The sequence below is a fragment of the Molothrus ater genome, chromosome 8 (genome assembly GCF_012460135.2).
Source record: "Molothrus ater isolate BHLD 08-10-18 breed brown headed cowbird chromosome 8, BPBGC_Mater_1.1, whole genome shotgun sequence".
Taxonomy (NCBI): domain Eukaryota; kingdom Metazoa; phylum Chordata; class Aves; order Passeriformes; family Icteridae; genus Molothrus; species Molothrus ater.
The window spans coordinates 6,892,781-6,917,980 of NC_050485.2; the positions used below are offsets into that span (position 1 = coordinate 6,892,781).

Sequence of the window (25,200 nt, forward strand, 5' to 3'; positions counted from 1 at the left end):
TGTAACAGTGATACTTCTCAGGCAGTAGTAGTCCTACACCCTCTGTGAAAACTGCAAATATATGCAAGAAGTATGTGATTTCATGGTTGATAGCTTTTGAATGGTAGCATTTAAAAGAACAAAATCCTTCTTGGAAACTATTCCTAATAAACATAATTAGGGAAGTCTCATCAAGCAGCCTGTGGTGAAACATGCAAACTGTCTTTATTGCCTGCTGCTTAGACTTGGAATCACTCGTGTGTGTTTTCTTGTATGGATCACTTGTGTGCATTCTTCTGCAATTTCTGCAATTACCATTATCCTTCAGCTACACCATTTTTCTAGAATTTATAGGAAGTGTTTCAGGGAGTGAAAGATATCCATCAGAACCAACTCTGGTAATATTCTTTTTGCATATGGTTTATGATCTTAACTCATTGGAGAAACAAAAAAAAATTGGAACTAAATTTGTTTAGACATATTGAAGTAAACCACTAAAATACATGAGTGGTGTTTGGAAAGTAGAAAACTTGTGTTGATCTAGTCCAGTTTCACCCAATGACTTTGTTGTGTTGTAAAAATACAGGCTTTGCAAGGCAGTCTTTGCTAGTGTGACTAAATCATGTCAGTAAACTGGGGTAAGGTGGTGGTAAGAGGCTTACCTTTACCAGGAAGGTCTTACCTTCCTGGAAAAGCTTTCTCTTTCAAAAAGTGAGCAGTTCCAAGGTATAAAATACAGAGAATGTAACAAAGTTTGAATTTTAGTCTTGAATTCATAAAATCCCACAGTGTTGCTACTGTGCAGAATCACACTGTTCAAAATAAATGAAGAATTGTACTGTAATCTTGGGGGGGATTGTAATCCAAATAAGCACACTCTTTGAACAACCTAGTGAAAAAATAATGAAGTTACAGGTGCATCATTCATTTCTGTTTTGTTTCAGCTGCTTTTAAGTTATCATCTTTCTAAGACAGGCATGTAGCAACTAATTCTGTGGAGTTTTTCTTCTTGAATTACTCCCCGAACTGAAGCCCAGAGGAGTCCCTGGAAGCTTTTCCTCAACTCTTTCAGAAGGATTTATATCAGGCTCTTAAAACCATAACTGGGTCTTACTTTCATGTCTAGCTCACTATGGGACAGAGGTACAGAGGAGTAAGTTGTAGCTAATAAGGCTGTTTCTCTAACATCAGTGATGATGAGATTAAGCTGCCTTTGATTCTTCTACTTAATCCTGCTCTGTTGGTTTGACAGCCTATAAAGATCAGAGTATGGCTGGTGGCTGCTGCTCTTGTATATAAGCAATGATTCAGAGACCAGTAACACTAGGCTTTGGCAACTGTGAAAAAAGCAACAAAATCCACTTTGTTTTTCTTCCCCTCACCCTACCCAACGTTTTCCAGTTCCTGTAACTAGAGGTCTGTGTTCAAGACTTGTCCTCATCATCTCTTTATACCACCAATAGAAGCAACTCCAAGCAGGGCTGGCACATTGTTGCAGAGATCTCTATTTGTGTATTGCTCCTGTGGAATTTCTGAAATCTTTGACCAATATTTTAGCTTCTAAAATTTGGTCTACATTTTGTATCCTCCTGCGTTTAAATCTCCTAGCTTTTATTAGTGATTAATGCAATCCTCAAAAGGCAGAGAGAGCATTTAGAATGCTTGGAATAAAAAGGGCTGATCCATTTATATACGGTTTTTAAAGCTCAATGGCTTAGATCAAGAGTAAGAAGCAAAGACTGTGTATGTCATTGAAAACCTTCTGTAGCTGTAGTATAAAGACGTTTCAAGTCTTTTGGAAACTCAGTTCTCAGAGACAAGTGAATTTTGACTGATCTATATAGAGAAGAGATGGAGACTGACAGCTAGCCACAAGGTCAGACAGACAGACAGAAAATCTTCCCCAGCTGACTGTTTGCTATGACTCTTATTTCATTCACAAAGGAGTTCTTTCCATTCCATTAACATCTGATTAGATGGCAGAAACATTTTAAGAAGCTCTGAACAGTTATGCAGATGCCAGCACTATTACTTCCAGATTCATTCCCTTGCCAAACAGCAAAATGACACAGTCAAGAAGAAATCCTCCTACTAGTCAGTTTTTTTCTATTTAGGTTTGGGTGTTTTTTTGGATGTGTTTTTTATAAGTTGATGAAATCTTTTGTATCCATGTTGTAGTCCTGAGGAGCGAGAAGTGTGGAATATAGCAAATACAAGCTGTTGCAAAATTGCTCCCATTAGAAGAGATTACACATGTGATACAAAACTCTGCCATAGAACCAATTCTTAAAACAGCCTCATCCTCTCTGGGTTGGGAGTGCAGTGAGCCATAACTCTGCCACTTCTTCCCTTGGGAGACTCTTACATAACTGCTCAGCTGTTTCTCTTGCTGTTCTTCTTATTAAGCCAAAATTTTGTTTTGCTTAATTGTATCCTGGTACACCTAACTTTGCAGATTGGAACTGTTCAAGTGGATCCACTCCCTTTTAAGACCAGACCCCGCAGTCTGTAGAAAGAGAAGGATGGCAGCAAAGGCTGTTTATCAGAGTTTAAGGGCCATCAGAGAGACTGTGACAGTACAGGTGAACAGGCTAGGACATACCTGGCTCGGCTGAGTGCCCTTCCATCAGTGGGGACAGCCATGTCCAGGGCTGCCTGAGGCTGAGAGCAGTGAGGAGGGTGAGGGCAGGGCTTATTCCCCTCTGCTGGGCACTTGTGAGGTGGCTGCTGAGAAACTCTGCTCAGGCTTCACTGTTCTAAAGAGAGATTGACCAACTGAAGACAGTGCTGCTAATGATAATAGTGCCCTGAACCAAGGGCTGCTGATACTGTGGGGAAACTGAAACATGAGATACGCACAGACACACTGAGCGAGCTGCTTATCTAGCCTGGAGAAGAGAAGGTTAAGAGGGCATCTCATTACTACCTCAGGTAGTCACAAGGGGTTATGGGGAAACCAGATCTTCTCCATGCAACAAAAGGACAAAAGGCAGCAGTCACAAGTAGCAGCAAGGAAGGTGTAAAGAAAAAATTTTCTCACTGTTGTAAAAAAAGCCATTTGCATAGTGAGTGGCTAAGCAATGGAACATGTGGATTGGAGATTGTGGACTGATTGTCCTTAACCAGATCTAGCTTTGAAGTTAGCTCTGCATTGAGGAGGAGCTTGGACTGGATGACCTCTGGAGGACTCTTCCCACCTAAAATGATATTCTGTTTTGGAGTGAGGTGGAGAAAACTAGGGTCTTGTAATTAACAAGATTAAATATGGAAGCAGAGAAATGCAAAAGCCAATATCCTACACATAATTAGATTGAAAACTAAAGCATTGTGGAAATACAACCCTCTGAAAAAAATGTAGATATTTAATTTTTATTCCAAATTATAAGTATTGGCATTTTCCTTCTGTAGATGGTTTCTTTCCTGTTTACTTGGCTGTTCAAAATACACGCCTATATTAAACCTTCTATATCCCTTTTCTAGTGAAAAAGAATGGGGAAATATAATTCATAAGGCAAACCACTGGTGCTGTATATCATTCACAGAATGCTCTAACAAAATCTGGTGCACTGCGGGCTTCTTAAGTGATGATGGTCTTGCACTATATTTAGCATTCAATGAAGAACTGAAAAAAACCTAACAAATAAATGTATAGTGGTTTGTGTTGGTGTCTAGGGAACACACTGACGGTATCATTGTGTGTGTTACATGTCTCCATCTCTGAGAATTAAGACAAATGTGGGACTGTAGAAAAAGGGATACAACTGGCCTAATCGATTTGCATAGCTGGCTGAGAGCAGATGTTGATGTCACTAAATAGAGACACCTTACGTCAAATGCTAACCAAAGAGAAGAACAGACTGGGTACAATGTGCAATAGTTTTGAAAAGAAGGCTAATTAGGAATGCATGAGCATTTGGCAAGAGTACATTGCAGCCCTGAATGCAAACCTTTTAATACAAAAATTGTATTGACAGGAAATGAGTTGAATTTTATTTCCATGTTTATAGAGTATATTCTTACATAGTTTTATTCAAGCCATTTGTTCTCTTTATGAACTTCTTATGGATAAAATCTAATGAAATATATTCTAAACCATTACAAAAGTAGTTAGAAATTATTTTGATCTACCCACGTCATTGAAGTCTCTAAGCCTAATTGTGGGGGAAAAGTAGACTACAATGACAGGAGCTGGTAATTCTGATGTTTTAATTCACATGCTGCCAGCTGGCTGAGACTACACATACCACATGGAATGGGTGGATGGTGAAGTCCATAACTGAAGTACCACATTTCCTTATTCTGGTTGTACAACATTCACTCATGTTCTCTTTGTATTGTTGAAAGCAAATTTCATGGACTGAAGAGAGCACCTTCTGTCCCTCTGGGATTGCCATATGCTATGTGGAACCCATACAGGACAATTTAACTTGCTTTGTTTTTCTTAATTCCTTGTGCATTTAAATTATTTCCACTAACATTTTTTTATCCTAACACGCTCCTAAAGCCTTCTAATATGAAAGGCCCTGCATTCAAGGATAAGGGAGAGAGAGAAAACTCTAGGATGTCCTATAATATTTGGTTTTGGGTTTGGACAGTCCCAGGCAGTCTCTGCAATGTCAGACCTGCCCTCTTTTAGTGAACAAGCTCAGTTCTGTAACTATCCCTGCTGAGTGGTGTTGGTGTAGCTTGTCATAGGAAACTGCATTTGTGCTTGGGTGTTGCAACCTAAAGCAGAAGGGAAGTAATCTCAATTGTCCAGAATTAAAAGCTTTAGTGGGTCCTCAGGGGGAGCAAAGAGCCACGTCACCACTTTTTACATTTTTTTTTTAAGCAGACTGTACCTAGACATCTAATGCAGGGAAGAGCCTCTTGCTTCTACATAGCCCTTGGTTCTGGGATGTAGACTTTCTCAGAATGCTAATAAACAGAAATGTAAAATCTAAACCCCAGAGTTACCATGCTTAGATTATCAATCCTCTGTAGATGCAGCAGACTTAGATTATGATGGGATGGTGAGAAGCATAGGTTCCCCTTCCAGAAGAATTTGTCAAAGAAGCTAAACCAAATGCTTGTAGTCCCTTCTTCCTGCACTTCCTGTTATCCTTGACTGGTGTTTTTTCAGCCTGTGTCCTCCTGAGCCTTTCTCTGGTGTCTCAGAAGTGCAGGGGATGGAAGGGCCTGAGGGCACTGAGCTTCAGCATTTCTGAGCTGGTAGAAAGTTCTTTAAGGAGTTCTGCTAACACTGCATGTTGGAGCAGCCTCTGGAATTAAACTGACTCTCAAAATCCAGGAGTAGAAAGGTTATTTGTAAACTCAGTTACTGTCTGTGCACAACTGATGCTCTCTCCTGATGTTTTTTAATCAGCTGAGAAATACAGTCTCAAAACCAAAAGGTTAGTTTAGCCCCAGAGTAAAAAATAATACATTGGAGCATATGGGGATGTGGATTTACATTTGTCCTTTCAAATGCATTTTATAATTTAGCAAAACTAAGATAATTCTAAGTAGAATTCTCCATGGGAGTGAATGCATTTTTAAATTATTATTTTAGTCTTTTTTTATCCGGTTGTTCTCTCAGTTGTGAGATAGTGTTTAAAGCACATAACTGAGCTGCAGGTGACGGAGCTCGCTTGGCAGCCCATAAACATGTTTTGGAAAGCTGTATTGACTTGGCAAAAGCAGACTGTAGTTAAATGCTACCATGGTCCAATGCCATGTCCTTTAGGATTGCTTGCAAAGACAGAGCTTATTCCCTTCTCCCTCTCCCTCTAGCTGTTATTCCCCCCTGAAAACAAACAAATGAAAATGAAAAATCCAAGCTGGCTACCTGGAATACTTGACCATCCAAATGAGTAAAACTTTACCATTCATGTATTTTTAATGCTTATGCAAAGTCAGTGGGAATATTTGTGGTTTATTACTGTGCTTTCTTGTACCAAAGCCTAGAAACTGTCAGTTGCTCCACACCCTATTAGAGATGCATTCCAACCACTTCTCAATGTGTCACTCAAGTTTATGGTCAAAACAAAACTGTTTGTTTTAAAAGTTTGGGAAAATGTAAATACGCTTCCATACAGTATTATGTATCAGAGAACAGAGAATTTCTGATTGTCCTGGGGTTTTATTTCATACTTTATACTGGAAAATCTGAATTATGTAAGAAGTTTTACATTTATGGTAGGAGAGCACTGAATGGTAAAAATTGCTGTAGATGGTCATTAAAATGGAAATGATATAGTAGCATGTACCTATTTCCACAGCAGCAGAAGCCTTTATTACCTTTTGATGAAACAGGAAAAAAAAGAGAAACTTGAGACATTTTCTTTATCCCATCAAAAGCAATGCCCTTGTTCTCTTTCTCCCATTTTGACCACCTGACTAATCTTTGTTATTGCTGTATTTTGCTAAATTTACTATTGTGCACTAAAAATAACACTTTCTTCCTGTCCTCTTCCCCCCTTTTTTTTTTCTGTAGAAAAGCTCTGTAAAGAGCTGGGAATCAGATCTAAAGGTTTGTGGGGTTTTGTTGGCTTGGTTTGGAATTTTTTTTTAATTGCAGTCCAACACTTCTTGAGTCAATATCATGGCAAGTCTGGTTGCTTTGTGTCAGTTTTCTCTGATATGATGCTAACTTACCTGTTCTCACATTAGCACTCACTGTTTGCAGCAGTGATAGTCTAGGTATTTTTAATAGAGACATGGGTTCTAGCGCTGATTATTCTCCAGGAAGTGATCATTTAGATTGTAGAAAAAAGGTACCAATAAGGAATTAAAAATTGACATACTGAAACAGTTTAGTAAAAGGAATACCTTTTGTATAACACGGCTTTTCCCAGCCTCCTGAATTGAGTGGGATGAACATGAAGTTTTTTGTTTTCCCAAAATCTGTGTATCTGAGAGACAAGTGAATATATGGGGTTGTTGTTCTTGCACAGAATGAAAAATTTAACTCTCATTTGTGGAGAAGAAAAATTCCCATAGAACTTGAAACTCAAAAACCAGAAGGTAATCATACTACACATTTTAAATCTGTTTACTTTTATTTTTACTTTTTGTTGCCTGCATTATCAACTTGATATTTTTTTGCTTGTAAGTAGATGTCTGAGTGAGAGTTCTTTTGCTTTCTGATGCATTTGTTTTCGTCCATCCAAACTGTGCAAAGCTAGGAAAATAATATTTGCCATGATTCCTGTTGTTCTCCTGCCCCTAATAGCCTCCTTTTATAGGAAGTTGCAAACTGTAATTTGTCCTGACATAGATGTACTCAACTGAAAATTGTTGCAGTCTGACCTGGTTAATGTAAGTTTGGCTTCTAGGTATTTGAAAAATGTAAGTAATTGACTATAACCAAATGCATTTGGATACTGTTAACCTTTTACTGGTACAGATAACTTTTCTTGTAAGTGGGGTTTTAAACATATTTATAATGTTTACCTACAAATTACTGTGTTAATGCTACGAGACTGTGCAATGTGTGAGACCAGGTTGCTGTAAGAGAATATTTTTTGAATAGTGACTACTTTATAAATAGTCACTGCTATGTCAAAAACTGTCCTTAACTGTGCAATTGTGCCCATGCCTCTTACTGGTTAGACAGTTTTGTTGCTGTCAAATGGTAAACACAGAGCCAGAGACTGCAATTTTGGCAGGGAGCCAGGTGTAGGTTGTAACACACAGGGCCTGGAGCTGCTTTCACTGGTTTGAAAACACCAAGTCTAGATTGTCGTTGTAAGAGAAAGGGAGGTTGTGGTCTAATTGTGATGTGTGTATTTTACATGAAGCCTAAAAACTGGTGAGACTAGAGACAAGTGATTTCAAAATCTATCAGCAGCACCTAAAGTAAGAAATCACATACCCAACTTAGGGCATCATCCAGGGAGGCTTTCAGGACCTTTGCACTGTGACTGTATTAACAGTATTTACAGTGTATACGTATAAAGACGTATGCCTGTGAGGGGGTATTGCTTTGATTTCAAGTTGTTTCGTGTCCGAGCTTTTACCGTGCGATGCCATGGCAGAAAGCCTGTGCTGCGGGCAGGGGCGGAATGCGCCCGGCCATCCCCGCTGCGGGCCGTGGGGCAGGGGCCGGATGCTCCCGCATCCCCTCTACGGGCCATGGGGCAGGGGCCGGATGCGCCCGGTGATCCCTGCTGCGGGCCGTGGGGCAGGGGCCGGATGCTCCCGGCCATCCCCTCTGCGGGCCGTGGGGCAGGAGCGGGATGCGCCCGGCCATCCCCTCTGCGGGCCGTGGGGCAGGGGCGGAATGCGCCCGGTGATCCCCGCTGCGGGCCGTGGGGCAGGGGCGGGATGCGCCCGGTGATCCCCGCTGTGGGCTATGGGTCGCTCCGCCGGGCGGGATGCGGGGGCGGCTCCATCCTCCGCCCCTTTACGAGCGGCCGCGGTTTCATGAATGAAATCCAATCGCCGAGCTAAAAATAGACCGGGGACTGGCACGTCACGGCTGCCGCTGGCCCCGCCGCCGCCCCAGGCAGCGCTGCAGGGCGGGCCGGGCCGGGCCGGGCCGGGCGGGGACCCCGGCGCGGGGCCCGGCGGGCGGAGCAGCACCGGGGGCGATGCCGCCTCCCTGCCGAGTCGCGGCGGCTCCGGGCGCTCCCCCGCCGCCGTGAGGAGCAGCGGGAAGGGGGCGCGGCGGCGGCCGCCACCCCCTGCGGGCCGGGGCCAGCCCCGCCGCACGCAGCCCGGCCGCCGGGCGTCCCGCCCTCCCGGGTAGGTGCCGCGTCGCCCGGGCGCGATCGTGCTCCGAGTGCCGGTGTGCGGGGCAGGGGCCGCCAGCGGGTCCGCAGGGGGCGGGTGGCGGCGCCCCGCGCGTCCCGTTTGCCCGCAGGTGCTCTCCCGGCTGGTCGGGAGAGAGCAGGAGGTGGTGGCATCCTCCCCTCCTCCGAGGACAGAGAGGGCTGAGTCCTTGGTGAAGCAGATCTGCCTGGCTTCCTTTTGCAGCGAGGCCACGAGTGCAAGGCAAAAATAGACGGGTATGATGTGCGCGGGAAGCACAAACCTCCTGGCGCTTGGTACCTCTGAGTGTCACTTAGTGAAAACCCGAAGGATATCTTTTTCCCTTCTTTTTTCCCTTCCCCTTTCTTTCTCCCTGCTTTGTCTGTGGAGTCTACTGTGAGCTGCTGTGACAACAGCAGGAGGCTCTTGGGGGGTGTCGTGGCACAGATTATCAGGTGTCTATGTCGGGACTTCTCTGTGGGCCATAGAGAGGGGCTGTAGAGACAAACAGGAGTAGACCTTTAATCTGTGTAGTCGACCTTTAGTAGGTATTGTGGCATCTGACATCTAGAAGAAAGAGAAATCAGTCACTGGACATACCGAGGCAGACTAGGTGGAGGAATTGCTGTCTGTTGGTCAAGACACTACTCTGAAAGCAACAATATACTTGTTTGAAAAATTATAATAATAAAAGAAAGCCCTTGAGGTTCTGCATATGGTCACAGCAAGAGCAAGGAAGTGATGCCAGAATAGTCTCAATGACTTTGTTCATCCTCAGTTTGTGTACTATTTCAGGACACACAGCTGACTTGAAGCCAAATGTTCAGCTTGAGCTGTAATAGCTTGAGCTCTACTAGAAGCTGAGGTGGAAATTAGCTTTTCCAGTGTGCTTAAGGGGAGTCCTTTAGCTGCTGATCTTTCTAGGCAAAAATAATGCATGTGGGGAGAAACCCACCATTGATAGGATCATGCTGAAGAGTTGTCATGACTGCTCAGTGTAAGTAGTAATATTTCAGTACAGGCTGTATTTCAGGATCAAAAGTCACACCTCATGGAAACGGAATGGCTTCATTTCTTTTCAGTATTATCTGAGGTACTCTTCCATTAGGTTATGCTTTTCTTTCTGTGTATGTTGCATTTACACAGCTGATTCTATGTCTCAGATATACAGTGCATCTACACACTCTTAAAGAAAAAAAAGTGATTTCAGTATTTCTACTAGGGTTCTTTATCTAAGCGACATAATACTTAATGAGCATAAGATCTGGGACAGGCTCAGATACACAGAAGTATTTTTATCCAAGAAGAAATAAACATCAATTTTAGCTCTGGGAAGCTTTCTAAAACTCCTGTCCTTTTAAAACTCCAAGCTTCATAAATATTGTAAAGCATTAGGCTGAGAGGAAGAGCTGATCACTTGAACAGTAAATCCTGATGTTTGATTCTTTGTTAATACATTTTATTTGCTGGAAAAATACTTAAGTCCTTTATCCAGATGTTACCCTATGCTGAAGGGGATGAAAGGACAGAAGGAGGAGAAGCAAGGGAGCAACAGGTGTTTGACGTGCTCCTCCCTTGCTCCCTTCCTTCCTGCCAGAAAAGTATACAAACATTGTAGAGCAAACTGTGTGCTTGGGGAGGGGAAAAGGAAATGCTCAGGTGTCCTTGCTGCATACAGCAGACTTGCAGAGCAGCTAAGAGGCTGGGTGATTGTATCCTTGGATCACTGATTGGGTTTCCATAAAAGAGCTCAAAACTTTCTACTGAAGGAGTGAGTGGTGCATGAGCTGCAATTGGTGCACCTGCAGTGTGTGTGCTCATAGCTGGGGCTCTACGGCATTACAGACAGGTCATGAAATAAAAATATGGATTCCCTTTTCCTCCCATCCAACACTATTCTACTTTTCTGTTTTCCTCTCCTTTCTGTCTCACATGAAACACAAGATTCAATTTCTTTCTTCTTTTTAAATTATTTTTTTCTTTGCAGATGAGTCTCTGTGTGGCACTAGACATTACAAATAAACCCTCCATCTGTGTGCCTCCTGCACTACTCTGTTAATGTTGCTGGATTTGCATTTGAGACATAAGGGCTGAACTTGACCCATGATCTGAAAATAGCATTTACCTGAAGTCTGCCATCCTGAAGTGTTTGCTGTTCCAGTGAGTGTTTAGGTCCTTGGGTGGGTTTTTCCTGCTGTCATTATGAGGTCTCACTCTCCTTTGGTAGTTTCCTAGTGGTAATAGTGTCTGGGAATGAATAAAAGCACATATAATGTCTTTCTAAGATCACTGATTAACAAAGAATAGAATGCATAAGAAATGTCACATATAGTTCAAGAAGCAAGAGCCTGATTCTATCTTTTGGAAAGAGAACAAGGACAGAAGGTGAATTCAACAACTCTCTGTGCTAGAAGGTCACCAGTGTCTCTGGAATATTCTATGTTTGTAGCTCTAGTGAAGCTCGATAAACATTTTCCCCACAGAAATGCACTGAAATTGTGAGAATGCCTTATTTGGTGGTGATTTTTATTCTTTCAGCACTGTTGGGAGCACTGCTTGGGAACAGCATCCAGTGTCAACACCTCTTTCACATGTGTGTGTACAGTCACTAACAACCTCTGCTAAAGTATCAGTAGTTTAATACTGCACAAGCATCTTAATTACATAAGAATAAAATCAGGCATTTCATGGAGTTTATTATCATGAAACCTGGTACTGTTGAGTCAGACTTTTCCAGGGACCCATCTTCCTTTAAGCTTTGAGTTTTATGTGTTATCCCAGGTACTTTTGGGCATGGCAGTCATTAAGGATTCAGCTGCAGCTTTACCCCAGTTATGTTAATCCAAATACCAAAGAAGGAATCAGAGCACCTGATGCTCTAGCTACACTGATGCATCATGTGATGCAGTAGCAGGGGATTTGTGAATGAAAATATTGGTGCTGAGGACCCAGGGTCCATACTGCACACAGCTCAGGGACAAAGGACAGTACTTCAGACTGCCTTTAATCTGGTCCCGTGGACTGAATGCTTGTCACTGGTGGGTGGCACACCTTCCCTGTCAAAATTCAGTTTATGCACTCTGGCTGCACCTGATGTGAACCAAACCATGGAATATTTGATTCAAAAATGTATTCTTGAGCTGAATTAACATGCTGTTAGCAGTGCACCCTTGTCCAGCTCTTGCAGCTTAGTTTTCTGTTGCAGAAGGAGGACTGATCTGAGGACTTTGTGCATTTTATGGGTGGCTGCTTTAAAAAGTGCCAGCTGTTTGGTGATGGTTATCACCATCAATGGGTATTGTACATTCTTCAGGTACTTGGTTCTCAGCCACTTTTATTCATGTCAGCCACAGTTAATTTCAGTTTGTGATGATGTGACAGATTGCGACCCACAGCAATGCCAGATCTTGGTCACTGCATAGTCCCTTGTGTCTGCTGTGATTATCTCTGGTGAGTGGAATGAACAGTCAGTTTTAGCCAGGTATATCTGGAATCCTCACAAGATGCATAGGCAAAGCTGAAGTGCCAGCCTTAAATCAGTCCTGTGCCAGCTCTAGGGATGTTTCCCCCTTCCCAGGGGTAGGTCCACTTATGGGCACTGTTTTCCACATCTCTGTGCACACCAAGAAAGAAGAGGCAAAAGGAGGCACAAGGGACTGCCTTGTGTAGTAGACTCTGGAAAATTGGTGAAGGGAGGAGTGGCAGTGCTGCAGGCTCTCCCACCATGTAAAAATCTCATTCCAGATTCCCACACATGAGGTTTCTGAAATGGTTAAATGTCCTTCACCTGCCATGTGGGTTAATTTCTAGGGCAATGATCTCATCTCAGAGGATATCCCAAGGTATGTCACAGGTCAAAATAATATGTAAGCTGCTCAGTGTAATCAGCTTGTTGATTTCTGCCCTTCAGGTCTTCCTGAAGAACTTGTCACATACTTGACATTGCTCAAGACTAACGCTGAACTCTCATTTAGGTCTCTTTTTGGTTTAATAGACTGTGTATAACACAAAACCAGGTTCTTGTGAGCTGCATTTTTTTGAGAAGGCTCAGGAGAATCTGCTATTGTACCTAAAATTGAATGTTTGCATTCTTAGCTATTGAGCTGTCTGCCCTCAGCAGATGTGGGAAGAATTTGTGTTTTACTAGTATCTCTGATTTTTGGGCATCTGAGGAAATGCTCATTCTTACTGATCAGAAGTTTTTGTGTCATCACAGAGGTAAGTTGGACTCGACAAAGGATCCTAATAATTAACAGAAACAAACAAATCTGGAGTCATGCAGGCAGAGAAAGAGCAGAGTGACAGGCATCTGATGCAGCAAACCAGGAATTATTATTCCCTGTCTCTGCAATTTTTATGAGGGTTGTGGTGATCATTTGACTGAGAAGTTTTCTAGCAAACTTAGAGACATCAGTTCTGTCTTAAAATTTACATCATCATTAGGGGCTGCTCCTTTCATTTTCATGTGAAGCCATGGTCAATTTTCCCCTCCCTTTAAAACCTGAGGGATACAGTGGGGATTATGGCAGCTGAATGGAAGCTTCTGACAACTTCTGTCTTTACACAGTAAGAGGTACCATCCAGAAATGAATCTGATGCTTATTGATCAAAAGCTGACATGAAAGAAGCTAGTTCAGGCAAGTCAAATGGAGTCATCTCTTGATGACAGCCTCAGTGTTCAACTTCTCCAGCTGTATCAAATTTTAGCATCATTCTGAGGGATTTATTTCTTTGTTGATACTGGTCCTAAGCTATCCCAGGACAGAAGAAAAAGGGTAGAACCAGGTTCTGCCAATGTGGAAGATAAAGGTGTTTCTGTTGACCTGCACTCTAGTGGGCAGCAACAGCCAGGGTTATCTCATTTATCACCTTGTGCAGTGAAACATTTCCATCAGCTGCCCTTCTCTTCCTACCCATGGGAGAGCCCAGCATCTCACATTTGCAATCAGGTCAGCTTTAGAATATAAGGGTTTTCTCCTTCCCCAGTCATTGGTATGTCTGTTGTTTTCTTCTGCTGATGGACCAGGTAGGGCAAGTAGGTGATAAATTCCAGAGTTAATCTTGAATGTCTTCTTCTGAGGTAGTCTCTTCAGTCTTTCCATGTAAACTGCCAGAACTTTAAATAATGGCCAAAGAGTAATGCTACTTCATCCTGGACAAGAATGCAGCCTGATACGCATCATGCCCACCCTTGTCCCCTGGTGGCCTAGTGATCTGATCCCACCTTGAGTCTTGCTACCCTTTGTCACCAGGTAGTTCTTTGATACTGACCAGAAATAGTTTTCCTTTTGAAACCAGTCTCCCCTACAGGCCTCCTATGATTTAATAAAATATTAATATTAATATATCCCTTGTAAAAAATGTTTTGTGATGCTCTTTCAGCTGCTGGTAGTTTATCTGTTGCTGATCTGCTTGATCCCGTGTTTTGATTAACTTCACTTGATGTGGCCCTAAATTCATTGATTAAATTGAGCCAAACCACAAAATAGCCTTTTGGCCCTTAACCTTTCCCCAAATCAGAGCTGTCTGTGAATTCTGCACTCTTGCACAGGTGAACACTGAGTTCCCCCTGCTTTGTCCCCTGGCATATCTGTGTTAATCCACCAAAGATTCTGAAACACCACATGGTGGGTTATATATTGAGAACGAACATTTCACACACTTCTTCTGGCTCATGTGCTCGTTGGTCCCTGCCAGCGTGCTGGTGCCTGGGGATTCTGCACTGTAAGGTAGTGATTTCAGTGCCTGAAGGACTTGGCATTTTGCATCTCCTCTTCCAGTTTCCATGGTTGCAAGCAGTAATTTTGCAACTTGGGGATGGAGGCAAAAGTGTTGCACAGTCTTGTAAATTTTTTTATATTCTTTTTGACATGTTATTGCCTAATGGCTCTCTGAAAGAGTCACTCCAAAGCTATACTAAAAAATACATCTCCAGAATAGATTGAAATATGGAGGAGCTACAAATGCACTTCATATTGTTTCCGGGAAGTGTGGTTTTTGGGGATAATTGTTGATGATCTTATTGCCTTACTGGTAGCCTTAGTTTTTCAGATAATTCCCATGCCCGCCATTCATATTAAGTCATGTTAGACTTTGTGTCTCTTTCCATTAGATTTCTTTAGTAAAATTGGGACATTTTAATTGTGGTTGGCACCCGCTTTGTTTGAAGGAGTTCCTAGTTTGCATGTTTGGTCAGATTACTTGACACAGGTTGAAATTATTAATTTTTTATTTTTTCCATGGAATAGCTTGAAGAACAACTCCGCTGAGCAGGCAAGGTTCTTACATGCTGTCATTCTGAGCTGTCATCTGAAGGTTGCTCTTAGCACAAGAGCTAAGTAAAATGCTTGCTTTGAGGGGTCCTGTAAGTACACATCTAAGAAGTGAATGGCTCCAGGATCACCCCATAATCATTGCCTAATGTATACACTCTTTGTGATTTGTTTGTGCTGAAGAGAAAAGGGTTGATAATAAGCTACTGTTCTTTGAAAAAAAAAATCTTGGTTCTGATTTGTATATGCTAAGAGAGGATATCAAACATCTGGACATTTCAAAGTGGGCATTTAGAGATCCACAGGGGTGGATTCCTGATCCTCCACAGGCAACTCACTGTTGGGTTTGGATCTTCATCCACCTTGTTTCTAGCAGAAAAAAATGCAATCAATGCTTTAAATATTAAGCCGCATTCTTAAAACAAGTTCATGGTTATGATCTGGTTATCTATTGTATATTAATACACCTACACTAATACAGAGAGTTAGAGGGGTTGTGTGTGTCTGTTGTGTTTAATCTGTGTACCAGTGGACTTGATAATCAGGTGATGTGCTTCATCTACAGATCTTTTGGTAAATTTCTCCAGAAAGGGGGTGTTTCATTATTGAGGCTGACCAACTCGCATGCTATGGCAACCACAACTGTTTTATGGTGATTATAATAACAACTCATTTAGCAATGAGGAAAACTAAATGAAAAACCAAGCACCCCACAGCAATTGGAGGTGAGGCAACAGAAAAAGAAATTGGCAACCATAACCATCTGCAAGCTGTGGTTCAAAACAGTAGCCTTATATTTCTTTGGAAATTAATCAGCTTTATTTGGAATATTTCTTAACTGCTAATCAAGTGAATGAATTAAATGGCTTTATGTTAGATCTTGAGTCTGCTCACATCTCCTGCTTTTTTGGCTGCCTCTGATTTCTCTTCATCTGCAAACAATCACAGGTGACAATGTAAAAATAGAACATCCTAAGAGATTTTTGAGATCCTGTGTTATTCTTACGGGTATCTTTTTCCATTTCCATCCATCTGCTCATCTTTCTTTAGAACTGGTTTAAGCAGCTGAATTTTGTGCTCCTTTCTTTTGGAAACGGTGATTTCTGATCAGACCTTTTCTCTGGTAGGTTCTTTGCTGCCCCTCATTTGATGGCCTTTCTGTCTTTCTCTGGCTTTTTTGTCAGTTCCCTTTCTGGGACTGGTCACACTTCCAGTAACTTTCCTCATAGTTTTACCCTGCTTTGTTTTGCTAGTAAACTAAGCTGTTTCTGGTTGTAGGTTGGTTTTAGCAAGTTTTTCGTTGATCTTAGAATGCTATGCCTTTATCTAAATCTTTATATATGCTGCTTTGTTCTTGTCTAACCAGTTCAGTTTCAGTTCCAGTTGGTCTTCCTAGATATTACCAGACTTTCAGAGCTCAGATCTAGTTGTCTTTTTTTTTTTTTTTTAATTCTAGTTTTGTAAATACATGTTCTGCATTTTTAATCAGTGTGATTATATAAGAGGTTTAGCACCAGCTTAACCTAGAGGCTGCCTTGAAAAAACTAACTGTTGCTGTATTCTTTAGATCTTGCATGTATTCCTGGCTTTAATCATTCCAGTAGCCAGAAGGCATCTGGCTACATTTGTAAGCATTTAATCAACTTGTTTTGCTAATTGTTTATACTGGAATTTGTTGTTAGCATCTGGTTTTACTTGAGGTGTCTAAATATCTGTCTGGGCTTCTGTCTGTCAGTCTCTTCAGGAGCTATTTATGCTTTAATCCCTTCCTGAAAACTAGTGAACAATATTTAAATGGTCTGGATTTTTAACACATAGTTATATTATAGATACTGGAGGATATTTAAGAACTTTCCTTAACATAGCCACAGAGCTCTACTTTTGTTTTTATTGCCAGTTTATTTTAATCTCTGTCCTGTGCAGTATTGAGTCATGCTAAAAATATCTTCATTAGATTCCATTGATCTACAGCAGGGCACTCAGGCATGCTGTGTCTGAGTCCTGTGATAACTTTGCTTTAATTAAGTTATTAAGTATATTGGAAAATTAAAATCCTAGTAATTTTTAATTTTTTTTCACGTGTTCCTTTTCTAGGATTCTCAGATAGTTGCATTGATTTATCTAGTTACTTTTATTTAGATTTGCCTGTTAATTTTAACCTGGATTTGTTATCCTCTTGGAATTTTTTTAAGATTCCAGACTTTGTACTTAATACATATTTTGTGACTGACTGAAGCACATTTTATGCAGAACTACCATTTAAGAACTTTGGAAGAATTTTTAAATCAAATTGTTATATAATACGACAGCTAATCTGTGTAACAGCTTTTTAATGGAATATTGGGTAGGAAGAAAAATTGATTTGGCATCTCTGCTTGGTAGTTTAAAACCAACCAGACACACTGGCTAGCCATGCTCCTTCATTTTGTTTTCTAGCCTTGTAAACATTTCCACATTCCATCTGTGATGTCTAGTCCATGCATGAATAAAATATGAAGTAATTTAATACCCCCACATAATATGTCAAGGGAGTTGCTGTTTATTCTCAGACTTGAAACTTTTTAAGATCACGTGCTGAAAGCTCTCGGGGTTTTGCTACTCATTTGGGGCCCTGCCTATGAGGCCATGGTGTATGAACATACCACTTTCTCTGTAGTGTGGAGAAAAAAAGGGGTTTTTTGTACTTTTATTTGTGTTGTGACTGAGGAGGAGCAAGGATGCTGAGGAGGAACAGAGTTAGCTCTTGGCTCTCTTCCTGTGTTTGGAATCACAGAGAGGGGACAGAGCCTGTGGCCATCCCAGGTACCAGCCTCATGGGAGCTTCCATCCAGCAGGCAGCTGGGGCTGGATCACAGAAGGGAACTGGGAGCCTCTGGAGTGCTCTACCTCCAGAGCAGTAACCTTTCAGGATGCAGGTGAAGGGATGAAGGCTGTCAATTAACAGCTTTGTGTCCTCACCAGCCCAAACCTCTGTGCTGGAGTCAGGAGGCGCTGAGGGCTCATGTGTGGCCAATGCTCCTTGTGTGTTTGTGTGTGTTCAAAGAGTGTTCTCTGCTCTACATCTGGCACATTGCAGAGCTCTGCTTGTGCAACCATGCACTTGGGCCAGGGTGCTAAGTGTCTGGGCTCACGTTTCAGTCTCGGGTAGGATAACTTCAAAATGTATTCTCATTTTGAGAGTCTGTGCTGCAGCACTTCCAGAAGCATTCAGTGTCTGTGTCATCAGTGTGACACAGTAGTGGCAAAAATCACTCTTGCACCTTGTCTGTGTCGTCCCTAACTCCTCCCTCCACACATAAATAAAGATTACAAATGTGCCTTAGCCATTATAGTTATTAGCACTCAGTCCATAGTCAAAATTTTATCTAAATGGGTAGCCTTGAGTTCTAACAAAGACTTTTGTTTCTTGGTGTACATCAGTTTAAATAAAGAATACAGTTAAAATCAGTGTTTGACTAGTAGTTACTAAACATGATTTTTTCTTAAATAAGAACATAGTGCCTCTGACAGTGAAAAATGGACACCAAAATAGCTTGAATCTGTTATTTTAAACAGCCTGACAGCTAATATATAGTCTATATCTAAGTGTAAATGAGATGTGAATATTAAAAAAGGTATTAAAACAAGTAATTGGATTTCTTTATCTGTAGTGCATTCTTCTCAGAAAAGAGGACACTATCACTCCAGATGATGACCTGTGTTTTGTCAATTAAATTGCTGTAGGTTCCTTGCTGAAATAATTATTAGGCAAGCCTTCCTGAAAAGGTTTGTGACTTGCATTTTCCTTGTACTCCCTCCTTGATTACAATTCCCTGGCAGAGTCCAGATTGCTCAGCAGACTGCTAGACATTAGAAAATCAAATTCAGATATATCAAACTATGATCCCACATATGAAAATGACAGACTGTAGTAAACATGCATGAGTTGGTTTTAGTCTTTCAAATATCCATTTTTTCCAGCTTGCCTTTGTATCTAGGCATTTGTTCAATATATTGCCATGGAATATTTAAGGAAATAGTTTCAATAATATCTTTCCATGAGGACAGTATCTTCAAGAAACTTTTTCTCCTCACTTTCCATTTCACATCAGAAAGAATTTCTAGGTATAGATAAGTATATTTGCAAGTTCCTGCTTGGCTCTTTGGTTTCATTTTAGTCCATGATCTGTACAAACTTCTCCTTGGACAATGAAGAGTGTGTGATACTTGCAGGATGTAATGGGAATTGTGGTTTTGTAGCGAACAGTCTCTGGAGTTGTCCTACAAGTGAGTTTTATTGTGTGCTAAAGCCATCTGTGTGACTTGCTGTTAGCAATATTGTCTGGACAGCCCTAAATCAAATCCTGAATGGGCAGGACTGCAGAAGGCAGGTTTATACTGGTATCCTTCAGGTTAAACCCACTGATGCCCAGGCTTTTTTTCCTCCTGGCATAAAAAGTATTCACAAGAGGTAAGTTTATGCTAGCTGTCCTTGTTTCACCAAGATCTATCTTCTGCAAACAGGCTTGTGTTTACAGAAACCAAAGTGAAAATAGCATGTGAGCAGCATAAAGCCACCGTGGTCCAAATAATTGTGTATTTGCATAACTGAGCAGTATTTAAAGGACTGGCTGGCCTACTTTGGGACAGTTCACTACACACTTTTCCTTAAGAGTTTGTTGTCTCCAGGCATCTCTCAAGAAGAGGAAGTAAAAGGCTCTGATTCTAAACTGCACTGTTTTCACACAGAAGTAGAAAACTGCTTTAACTGTCTTGTTCCAGTTTTTGATAAATGGACATTGACATGGACTACGAAAGACCCAACGTTGAAACTATCAAGTGTGTGGTGGTTGGAGATAATGCAGTGGGAAAGACTCGTCTGATCTGTGCCAGAGCCTGCAACACAACCTTGACTCAGTATCAGCTGCTGGCAACGCACGTCCCGACTGTCTGGGCCATTGATCAGTACCGTGTCTGCCAGGAGGTAAGGGCTGCAGGTGTGCAAGGTGTGCAGCACATGCTGGGAGGTGCTGCTATTGTTTCTTGGCAAGCCTCACCCTGCCAGGATGCAGCAATGAGCTCACAAGTATTTTATGAGTGACCTCTACTGCAGCCATGCTCTGATAACACCTCTCGTTCTAAAGTAATTTCTTTATCAAACCTATTTTTAGGGATATAAATATTCTGCCTGATTTATAAGATACATCTTTTGGTAAAAACTGCATGAGGCAGACCCTTGACCTAGTATGTTTTGGACCTTTTGATGGGGTGAATTACAAAGTAATTGTCTGATGGAGGGAAAGAGAATGTTCTGTGTGTTCTCTTCTAGGTCCTTGAACGCTCAAGAGATGTTGTGGATGAAGTGAGTGTTTCTCTCAGGCTGTGGGATACTTTTGGGGACCACCACAAAGACAGGCGCTTTGCTTATGGAAGGTAAATTGATCCAAGTAAAATTTTAAGGAATATTTGCGTTCAAATTTTGGGGTAGAAATAAATTGCAAATCCAAATTTTGAAAAGCAAGGACTTAGCAATCACGGGTATTCATGTTCCTGCCCACTGCAAAGAGGATTATCTGCTGGAAGGATTAAAAAGATATAAATATTTAAAAAGCAGCATAGTTTTACTACGCTACATTTCCTTGAACAGCCTGCTAAGCTCTGTCAACAACTGTTGTCCTATTTTGAATTTTAAAGTACAGTCTCCAAAATAAGATTGTAGCTTCAGAAAATTGAACATGAGCATTCTCTGCCTGTATAAGCAGTGTTTGATATAATTGCCTAACAAGCAGCAAACAAGGAGAGATGTTGGGAAATATCACTCTCACTCAATGAAATATTTATTTTATTAAAACCTGTGATGTTGAATGGGCAGCTAACCTCTTGAGAGCAGAGCTAGATTCATGAAAGATGAGGCTCTTCTGTATTTCCTTAATTAAAGCTGAGGTTTTCCTTCTATAAATATAAAATGTCTGTTAGTGAATCAATTAACCCTGGAAATTCTAAAAATACATGTATAATAAATATATATTTAAATGAATGTGATCTAGATTTTTCCAGCATGTGTTATATATGTGTGTGTATATACATGTTTCTAAAAGTTCAGCATAGTTTCAGCAAGGACTGAAGCCAGTGATAGTCTTTCTGGTTTGTTTAATTAGATCTGACCTTGTGGCAGTACAGACAGCAGAACAGCTGTATTAGGCAAATACTGAGCTGAAGGTGGGTTTTGGACATACCTTTTCATAACTCATATTTGAGAGGTCTCAGTCCTCACACATTTTTTCACCTTGTTGAACTTTTTCATAACCTTTTCATATCTGCTTCAGTCACTGCAGTTGATCAGACCTTCACAGACAGACACATTTTTTTTCCAGCTGGGAATGAATGCCCTTTGTAGAGTGTCAGCCCCAGCTTTCTATTGCATGTGGCCAAAATGTACTGTCTTGCTGTTTTTCTTCTCTCTGTGCTGCCTGATGACACAAGTGACTTTGAAGGAGGATGGTCTTTTCTATTCTCTACCCCTTAGAAATGCTGTAGAGGGTTCTGCTGGTTGAATCCACCCATTAAATTTTCAGGCTGTAGAACTCTCTATGTTTGTGCTACACTCCTTTGTGTACAGCACTGTTAGTTGAGTTTTCACAGAGTCATGAATTACCTGGAATTTTCTGTTGGGAGCTAAAGTGGCAACACATCTGGGCTGCACAACCTGTACCATTTGTAAATAAGCTTTGTGAGAGAAGTTACAGACTTTAAGGTAATATTTACCTTAATATTTAGTGCTACTGGAAGATGTCCATAGATACTGTTTTACCTTTTGGCAGCATGTGGAGCCTGCATTGATAAATTTGGATGTAACTTCATGTTTCCACTCACTGTTCCACTTTGATGTGGCCTCCCGATATTCTGCAACAGATACTGTGTCACTGAGAAGATTACTGGAGATTAGGAGAGCAGAATCAGGCATGTTCTGAACCCTGATCCCACATTTACTGACAGGATGGGAGAGGGAGGAAACAACATACTTAGATTCTAATCCTGCAAACGCCAAGGAGGACGTGCATAACTTGAGATCTCGAGGATTAAGCATATGAACACAGTGATTCATTTGTGAGGTTTGCAGAACTGAACTTGTGTAGAATGAGGTTTGCTGTATCCTAATTAGCTTTAAAAGGCTGTTCTGGAAGCCTGCTCTCCTGTTAGTGGTTTTTCTGCAAGTCTATTAATGAAGAAAGTAACTGGAAGCTCTACAGAAATACTTTATAAATAGAATTTCAGTTTTAAAATGTTGTGATTGTAAGCATTTAGGTACTTGGTTGTTTTAAGAATGTTAATGTTGCAGTCAAAGTAGACTGTTTAGTATTTCATCTGGGTTGGCATTTTAAAACTAGTTTTTCAATGCTGAATGTTCACATTTCTAGGAATTTATTTTAAATCACCTCTGTACATTGAGCTGCAGTCTAGTCAGCTGTGTCAAATCTTGCAATACAGTGAAAGGCCTATTTCATGCCAAACTGTTCAAGGTTACGCCTGCAAGTGCCCCATGTTTTGATTGTCTGAAGGATCATATAATAATATAATCATTTGGTTCTCTTAAAAAAATTCTGTGCATCTGCACCTTATGCAGGGGAAGGCTTACTCCAGCTAACATTCAGCCAAGACCTCTAATTGTCCTAAACCTGGTGTAACAAGAACCAGCAAGTCATTAACTCGCCTGCTGCTCCTTGGAAAAGTTTGCTCCATACAGTTCTAGAAAATGTTACATAAATAGATTATGCTATAGATGACTGGGTGAACAGTTAATCAGGCTTGTAGCACAGATAAATCCTTCTTTACTTTTTCACAGATAGAAACATGAAGGGAGGGGAAAAGGAATCTGTTTCCACTATTTTTGTGTGACAGGACTAGAGAAACATTTGAATGCCACCAGGGATGGAACAGTTAATGTTTCTCTGCCATCCCTTAATGGGAGTATGGAGAGTGAGATCAGCTTGCATTCTGCTCTGTGGTGTTTAGTTTAATAATCACACTCCTCTGGGAGCTTTGGGAAACAGTTCCTGACAGCTAAAGGAGTGAGGGGGATGTGGCTGCAGAGACTTGTGGAAATATTTGCTGCAGTTTACAAAATGACATTTTCCCCCCCTTAGACTAAAGTGTGTGCTTTAGTTTTGGAAATATCCTGTTCAGTTCAGTTTAAGAAGTATGTGATGCCAAACAGCCATTTATGAATAATTTCCCATAGGGTTTCATTTGGTGCACAATCATCCCAAAATGCTGTAAAATGATAATACCTTGGTTATGATTTAGTGTATTGATTTCCAGCTCCCAGCCACCTCTTTGTTTAATAACAATCTACCCTTGGTGCTATTGTATTCTCTAAGCCTGCAGATGAGGTGTGAACTTCATTTAAAGCCCGAGTTGTTATTCTGTAGCAGTTTCTCTGGGAGGCAAGTGTAAAGACAAAACATCTTAATTTACATTTCAACTTGTCAGGATTCACTATCTCCCATCCTCCTGTCCAATCTGGTTTTGAATGAGAGTGTCAACATATCATCATGTTCAAGCTAATCCTAGAAGCTGGCTTGTAGTTCTTTTTCTCCCTTTTTGCATCCTTTTCTTTTTTTTTTTTGTTTTCCTCCCCCAGGTGAACATGTTTGGTTAATTTGATAAATAGCCTCTGTATCCTGGGGTTTTTAACATGCAGCTCTAGTATGTGTAAATATAAGCATAAACCTGCAAAGAGTTAATTCAATCAAATATTTATTCTCAATACCGAGAATGGGGGTTGTTAGCTAATTCAGCCAGGATGACTTATTTACTTGCAACTTAAATATGAGCTGTAGACCAAACAAAATCTGTTCATACAGCACGGACAGAAAACAGCTTTTTCCTCATGACTTACAAATGTGAATGAGTCTTGCTGTTAGACTGCTGACAGAGCCTCTTAAAATAGGTTTAGACTATTTCCTCTGTGGTGAATGGATTTTGTAAGCCTTGTGGGTATTGTATGTATGCAGAGGAACACATGCATTCAACTTTCTGTGTGATTACAATTCCCTTTACCACTTACTCCAATGTAATTGAATCCCTAAAAATATACCTTTGGAATGCTGCTGAAAGGAGTCCATGAGAACAGGGCTTTATCACTGACATCTGAAGACTTCCACCAACTTCCTTCTGATTTTTTTTCCTCAAGGGACAAATGATGATGCTGTTTCTGTAAGAACAAAACCAAGGTAGCTTTGAGGTAAAATGGTACTTTCATTCATCAAATTCAGTGAGATTAGGGTGAGGTTTGTGGCTTCACAGAGTTACTTGGTCTGCCTTTAGTTAGATCAGTGCCCTCTGTCATGGAGCAGCTGGTGCCTGAACTGAGGCTGGGCCAGCAGCTCCCCTCCTTTATTCAGAGAAGGTCTGAGGTTTCAGAAGTGCCTTGTGAATGAAAGCTCACGCATTCCCTGTGCCTCTCAAGCCATTGCTGGCCTGGGTTGGAAGTGATCCTCAGAGATGTCTCTCTAGAGCAGAGGTACTGAACAGACACAGGACAGTCTCTTGCTCACTACCAGAGGCTCAGCTGATGGGGAATCCAGTTATTTCAGGTGTCTCTCAGCTCTGCTGCTTCCTCTTGTTACATTTTCTGCCAGAAAAAAAAGTGACAGGCAGTATCTTTAAATCACCTTCAGCCACCCAAATTTGTAAGCCTCCCCTTCTACTTTACAGTGGTTTATAACTATTCAGATCCTTCATCATATGATCATGAGGAACTGGAAAAAAAATTTTTACAACATATACATATATTTGTTATGATATTTTTCTCTTTTGAGTTTGACTTAGGCCCAAGAAAGACTGTGATAAGCAGAGAGGGTCACATAGACAGCTTTCTCCAGTAACTTTACTTTGACAGGCTGTGTGTATGCACTGTTTTTTTTCTCCTTTTGTTACCTGTGTGAAAGCAATTTCATTCAGCTGATGGGGAAGTAAATGCTTTATATTCTTAGGCCACTGAAATTAATGCAGACCTACTTCTCTCCTGTGCATCCCACCATGGTTCCATACTGTGAGTAGAAAGAGGTTGCTGTGGAATTTCTGTTAGGATTCCTTCCTTTCTTAGAAAGGTGTGTGCCGAATGGGGCTGTTAGTGAGCCTGAGGCTCAGCTTGATGTATATGTAATTTGTCTATAATAGAAGGACATTTCCAATGCTTTAATCCTTCCTTAAGGAGTAAAAAAGTATGTGGCAG

At 41.1% G+C, this 25,200-nt stretch overlaps 1 protein-coding gene across 4 annotated transcripts in view; it reads left to right on the forward strand.

Moving 5' to 3' along the window:
• Positions 1–25,200, forward strand: part of RHOBTB1 (Rho related BTB domain containing 1) — a 48,112-nt gene that overhangs the window by 8,575 nt on the left and 14,337 nt on the right. For 2 of the 4 annotated variants that reach the window (XM_036386104.2, XM_036386105.1), the window contains exons 3-4: positions 19,746–19,947; positions 20,293–20,396. In XM_036386104.2, coding sequence (XP_036241997.1) covers positions 19,756–19,947; positions 20,293–20,396 — 296 coding nt within the window. In that variant the 5' untranslated portion in view covers positions 19,746–19,755. Of the gene's footprint in view, positions 1–8,620; positions 8,707–19,745; positions 19,948–20,292; positions 20,397–21,121; positions 21,183–25,200 lie in introns of those variants that run through there. The other 2 variants (XM_036386106.2, XM_036386107.1) reach the window with 2 other exon arrangements.